The following is a 5671-nucleotide window of genomic DNA, read 5'->3' as shown; positions in this document are numbered from 1 at the left end:
TGCCGTTAGCAAAAGTTCTTCAGTAAACGCCGGTAGGACCGCCCTGCACCATTCCCACTCTCCCCGCCGTCCCACGGAAACTAGTCCACCGGCGGCAGCGGTGACAGATATCGTGCACACCTCCGCTTAGCCACGGCAAATGGCGTTTCCCTCATCGTAGGGTGGAGTGGCCCACGTAATCGTCGCTCCGTCCGTGCATGGGACCCAACGGACACCGCCCTTTTCAGTCGCTTCCGGATACACCTGCATGCCGAGGCACCTCAATGCCGCATGCATGACAGCACTCAGATATGTCTCCTCCGGGTCCCTCGCATCTGTCGTGTTCGCGGGAAGCGTGTCCGGACACCACGAAGAGGGCTTATCCCCAGGCCTTGCAGACAAATATTCTCCCTCCAAATAACAGCGTCAATATCCCTCGCATCCAGTGCGGGATCAATGATGGGGCAACTGTCCATTGGGCGTTTTGCTGAAATTTCATGGATACTACACACCAACCACTGGAATACCGATCCGACGCGCAGCATTTGAGGGGAACGCCCGATTCGCAGAACCTGTAGGGATATTTACCCATGTTCAGTGCGGGGTACCTCCTCTGCAGCAGCTCACAGCCCGAATTCCTGCTCCAGCGCATCGGCTCCGCCATCTCCCACTTCACCCTCATGCAACCCAGGGCCGCCGATGCGGCCAGCGTCAGCTCCGTGCAGTCGCCGGCACCCCAGTCGGTGCCATCCACTCATCCTTCGCGTGGCGCTGCGACCAGTACGACTCCAGCGTCCTCCCGTCCCCATCGTCTTCCTGCAGCTCCATGCCAACAATGTCGTCGCAGTCGTGGTGCTCCCTCGCTGCCATCGTGGCATTCGCCGAGTCTACCACCACCAAGAGCGCCCCGCCACGCACACAGACAACATTCCCCAACATGCTGCGGCTGGCCATGTGCGGGTAGGTGAACCCGAGAAAATGGGTCATCAGGTGCGCGGCGATGCGGGTAGCGAGCGGCCGTGAAATAAAACTGCGGGGAAAAGTGCATGGCGCCAGCGACGGGACGGCCATCCTCCAGCGTGGCGCACCGCAGTGACCACACACCACCCAGCGCCGCAGCCATGCACAGCACCATTTCAGAATTGGCAACACCAGTGGAACGATGCCCAGCAGGCACAATCAACCGACTGCAAACGCTGCCCGTGGCAAATGGGGGCACAAACAGCGGACCCTCCAGTGGCTGAAAAAACGAACGATCCGCATGCAGTTGGACAGCAGCAGGGATAGCCTTCTCGGCAAGGATTTTGCCGTGCACAGTGAAAGGAACACCACCCTTACAACCTCAATTTTCACCCAACGAACGCATCGCATAAGGCCGCTGTGAAAGGCAATAATTTCTGGTATCATTCAATCCCCTTGTGGGCACATTGATGCGAATGGGTGCCCATCGGCCCTCCCAAACGACGCTGTACACCTGCAACGCATCCTGTGCTCTGAGAGGCACGTCTCCCACCACACCCGGGGACGCCCACACGCCGTCGGCACGCAGCACATCGTCAAGGAAACAGTGATACGTCAAGGAGAGAGCAATACACCCGCTAGCAATTCACATCGCAGGCATCATCACGAGCAGCAATGGCAGCGCTGCAGGCAGTGGCGACGTGGATCAACTGACGCATGGCGTATGTGGAAGAAAAAACGTAACGGCCTGACGAGGATGCAAGAGGCTGACACCCCTACAAAAAGAAAGAAACGGTATGAGAACACAAAGAGGGGATTTAAACGCCCGCAGTCAAAGCAAGCCACTGATAAAAGGGGTGGAATGAGTGCAATAAACCAAAACACGAGCAGAGACACAAAGAATAAAAAACACAAAAAAAGACAAGAAGCCGAAGCGTGGGACGACCAGCGCACACACTCTCATTGCTCCCGTAAAGCAGAACACACACACACACAGGAAGAGAGAGAGAGAGGTCGCCCACTCAATGCAATAAAAACAAAACAGAAACAGTTACGGTGCTCCGCCCATGCAGCCAGGCAGGACGGCAGCGGTGCGTGTGGTGCAAAAGAGAGCACCAACGGGCCTGCATGGGTGTGCATGCATATATACAATGGGCACATTATGTGTGTGCTTCGTGGGATGAGGTGAGGGCGAGAGTCCATGCAAGGGGACACACACAGAGAGTGAGTGAAGGACGAGTGTGTGTGTGCGGGCGGTGCACGGCTCTCTCTCCCTCACTCTCACGCGGCCACCACCGCAGCCGCAGCCGCAGCCGCAACAACAAGAAGAAGCAAAAGAGGGGAGGTGGTGTGGGAGGCCGCGGGGCTGCCTTCACTGTCGCCACTTGTCGCCGTATCATTTTTTTGAGCGACGGTGACTGTTTCTGTTTTTACGGTTTGTGTTGCTGTCTCACTGGGTGTAGAACCGACTTTGGTATTGGCAGCTTTGTGGTCACCTGTTTCTTTGTGGTTAGGCCGTGGATCATCGTCATTGTTCTCATCCCCTGTACTTTGGGCATCGTCACTGTCATTTGTGGAGATGGATGGTGATTTTCTTTCCGCTGAATTGCCGGTAGCTGCATTTTTGACCAAAACCGTTGTGGTTGCGTCGTGACCGTGTCGGTCTGCCATGCCATCCTTTAAAGACGTTTTAGGTGTGTCGGGATTTGTTTTGGTTGCTGAAGTTGGCATTTCGTATTTTTCTTCTGTTGCCGTGCGTGGGTCTTTTGGTGCTGTGTTTGGCTGCTGTTCTTCTGCCGTTGGTGGTTTTACTGGTGGTGGTGGTGGTGGTGGTGATTGTACTTTCGACTTGGCGGCGGTGGACAACGTGTTGGAAGAGCCGTCCGTCTTCATGTCACTCTGCGTCCTCTCAGCTTTAGTTGTGTCCTTACCAGCAACTGATGTTTCTGCTTCTTCTTGTGTATCGGAGGCGCGTAACTTTTCTTCGAGCTTTGACACCTCTCCTGTCTGCCCGCTTGGCGACACGGGCCCTGGAGATTTTTTTCCAGACGGCTCACCTTTTTCCGAGGATTCCCCGTTCTGAATGGATGGCGTATTGCTGAGGGTCTTTGAAAGATCATTCCCATTGGGATTGGAAGATGAACTTGATGGAACACCAGAAGAAGGAACTTCACTTAAGCCATCGATACCCCCAACACCATTCACAACACCGCCAGCACCGCACCACAGCACGCAGAGGGCACACACCAGCAGCACACGGCCAGTCATCATCATCACCATCACTCCTGTCACTTGCGTGTAGCCTTCAGCACAAACTAGCTCCCCGTCAACGCAGAGCAAAAGCAAAAGGGGAGAGACAAGTCACACAGTCACGCACCGTCCCACCCAGCAATGAGAGTCACGCACCACCACAACAATTAGGTGGGCGCGGCTCAACAACAATCAAAACAAAATAAAAGAGGAGCTCTCCTCGCCGTGCACCGTTCCTCACGCTCCCACAGGCACTGTTACTGTTATTCCCTCTCCTCAGGCCCTCACAGGCACGCCACGCTCACCTCAACACGCGCCCCTCCAGCACACGCAGTCCATCAAGCGCTCCCGCTGCGCCGCAACGTCCGCCACCTCCTCCCTCAGTCCAACAGCTCCGTGTCCTCCACGTCCCTCACAATCGCCGGCATGCCCCGGCCGTGCAACACACACAGCGCCACAAAGTCGTGCCGCTTCTCCTCCACAATCATGAGCGCAACGCCCAACGTGTACTGGCGCACGTGCTCCATGCGCTGCAACCACACGCGGATCAGGTTGGCCGTCATGCACTGCATCTTGTTGTCCTAATTGTGCATGTAGCAGACCCTCACATCCCCTCAATACACGGCCTGGGTGCTGCGAGAGGTTGCCGAGTGGTGCCACGTGTGCGGAAGAAACAAATGTGCGGAAACAACGGCCACCCTCACTCCCTCGCACATCTCCGCTCCCTCCGCTCACCCACACACAGAAAAGGGAGGTGTCATGGGGAAGAGAAGCCCGCCGCACAGCGCATGCACGAGGACACACACCGAAGCAACTCCATCCACGTCGCACCGCAAAATAGTGTCATGCACACAGCACACATGGCGGCAACGAGAGAAACGGGACGGATACAACTCCACAGCGCTGTCATTTACTTCTCTCTTCCCCGACGGATTGGCACCCACACTCACAAATGGAGCACGGTGCACACCATCCGCTCTCCTCCGAGTGCACTCAGCAGGCCGGCGCCCAGTCACCTTCGTGCCATCGCAATGGGGGAACACAAACAATCGGCGTCGCGGACCATCGGTGCCTCTAGCAGGAAAGAAAGCAGAAGAAATGGAACATGTCAACAGCACAATCAGCAGGGACACACCCAACGGAACAAGAAAACACAAAATAACAGTCAAAACGGCAGAGACAAAAACATATCCGCAGGGAATTACGAAAAACAAAACAAAAAAATGAAACAAACAAACAAACAAAATGTGGGACCCCTGCAGGACTCATGAAAAAAAAAATAAATGATTCGGCAGGACTTTCATGTGCCATGCAGCTAAAGACGATTGGGTGCTTGCACATATTACCTGCACAAACGAAAAACGTAATAATAAAAAAAGATCGCATTATTCCAGCATCCCACACAACATTCTTCACATTTCATGCGGCATCCGGCCTGTTCCTCCAATCCTCCTTTCGTGCAGTCCGTGGGACGCACAGCCGCAGGGCCGGCAACGCGTGTGGTCAAAAACAAAAGCACAAAAAAAAAAAAGAAAAAAAAAAGGAAACACATATAAAGTACAAGCCATCCCCGCAAGGAAATGCACGAGTAATCCTAATCACCGCACAGCAGCACAGATAAGGGCGGTGAAGAGCAGCAGCAGCAGAGGCGTGCGCACCCACAAAATGGCGGCGTCGCTGCTGTCCGCACCGCCGGGATCCCGCATCCCAGTGGCGGTGCCTCCGCCATTGACGTCGGCTTGGCTGTTGCCCTCATTATTGTTGTGGGAAGTTTCCTGGGCTGCGTTGTCGCCGGATGGAGAAGAGGGCGTCTGACTGGAAGCTTCGGGTGCCGATGCCACATGTTCGTTCGTGTCTGTGGATGTCAGCAGGCTGACGGCGAAGTTTTCGCTTAGCTTTGGATAAGAGCCGCCTTCGTCTGTGTGCTCAGGCGACTTCTTATGCGGTGTCTCAGCTGCCTCCCCCGGCGGACTGCCGACGCCGCTTTGTGCCTGGCCAACAACCGCCGCTGTCGGTGCAGCCGCCGAACTGCAGTTTTTTATATTCTCGCTCAAAAAAATCCCTATGCTGGTCCAAACAACACTCGGTCTACCGCCAGGGGCGCACAGTCCGTTATTTTCCGCATCTTTGTAGACGTACCCAGCGGCAATGCACACCAGTGCACACTCATCCTCTCCTCCTCCACCTTCTGCAGGCTTATTAGCACACTTTCTCCAACCCGTCTCGCCGGGAAGACGCCAAATCAACTTACCGTCAGTCCTTGAACAAGAAACATGCACATCCATAAGGGTTTTTGCCGGCACAGCAGTCCCGCAGACGGACAAACAGCAGCAGCAGCACAAGAGCGCAAGGATCAGCTGACTACACACCACGCGGCGCCGCACAGTCACCATCATCATCATTCGTCGTAGAGTCGCTCGACTTTGTGAGACAATCTACACAGTGGGGCAAGGACAAAAACAAGAAGAAGAGGGAGAGAGGA

General features: G+C 55.2%; 2 protein-coding genes and 2 pseudogenes across 2 annotated transcripts, besides 11 other annotated features; all 4 read right to left on the bottom strand.

The window, feature by feature from the left end:
* Window positions 1-2238: a sequence feature (heterozygous, non-Esmeraldo-like haplotype).
* Window positions 486-1658, bottom strand: Tc00.1047053511877.30 (annotated as a pseudogene).
* Window positions 2221-3219, bottom strand: Tc00.1047053511877.20 (mucin-associated surface protein (MASP), putative; the record flags this gene model as incomplete). The annotated part of the gene is made up of 1 exon (XM_799236.1): window positions 2221-3219. The coding sequence occupies one exon, from the start codon at window positions 3217-3219 to the stop codon at window positions 2221-2223; it is 999 nt and encodes a 332-aa protein (XP_804329.1).
* Window positions 2239-2523: a sequence feature (areas not merged during assembly with more than two copies in the genome that could not be assigned to a particular haplotype).
* Window positions 2524-2530: a sequence feature (haploid, non-Esmeraldo-like haplotype).
* Window positions 2531-3371: a sequence feature (haploid, Esmeraldo-like haplotype).
* Window positions 2752-2774: a microsatellite.
* Window positions 3372-4286: a sequence feature (areas not merged during assembly with more than two copies in the genome that could not be assigned to a particular haplotype).
* Window positions 3496-4032, bottom strand: Tc00.1047053511877.15 (annotated as a pseudogene).
* Window positions 4287-4296: a sequence feature (heterozygous, Esmeraldo-like haplotype).
* Window positions 4297-5297: a sequence feature (areas merged during assembly that could not be assigned to a particular haplotype. This can correspond to areas where the two haplotypes were merged or to regions with more than two copies in the genome that were merged during assembly.).
* Window positions 4403-4434: a microsatellite.
* Window positions 4695-4736: a sequence feature (T-rich).
* Tc00.1047053511877.10 (uncharacterized protein) lies at window positions 4788-5591 on the bottom strand (the record flags this gene model as incomplete). Its single annotated transcript, XM_799235.1, has 1 exon — window positions 4788-5591. The coding sequence occupies one exon, from the start codon at window positions 5589-5591 to the stop codon at window positions 4788-4790; it is 804 nt and encodes a 267-aa protein (XP_804328.1).
* Window positions 5298-5671: a sequence feature (heterozygous, Esmeraldo-like haplotype).

The sequence above is a fragment of the Trypanosoma cruzi genome, genomic scaffold (genome assembly GCF_000209065.1).
Source record: "Trypanosoma cruzi strain CL Brener 1047053517181 genomic scaffold, whole genome shotgun sequence".
Taxonomy (NCBI): Eukaryota; Euglenozoa; class Kinetoplastea; order Trypanosomatida; family Trypanosomatidae; genus Trypanosoma; species Trypanosoma cruzi.
This window is presented reverse-complemented; position numbering and strand designations above follow the sequence as displayed.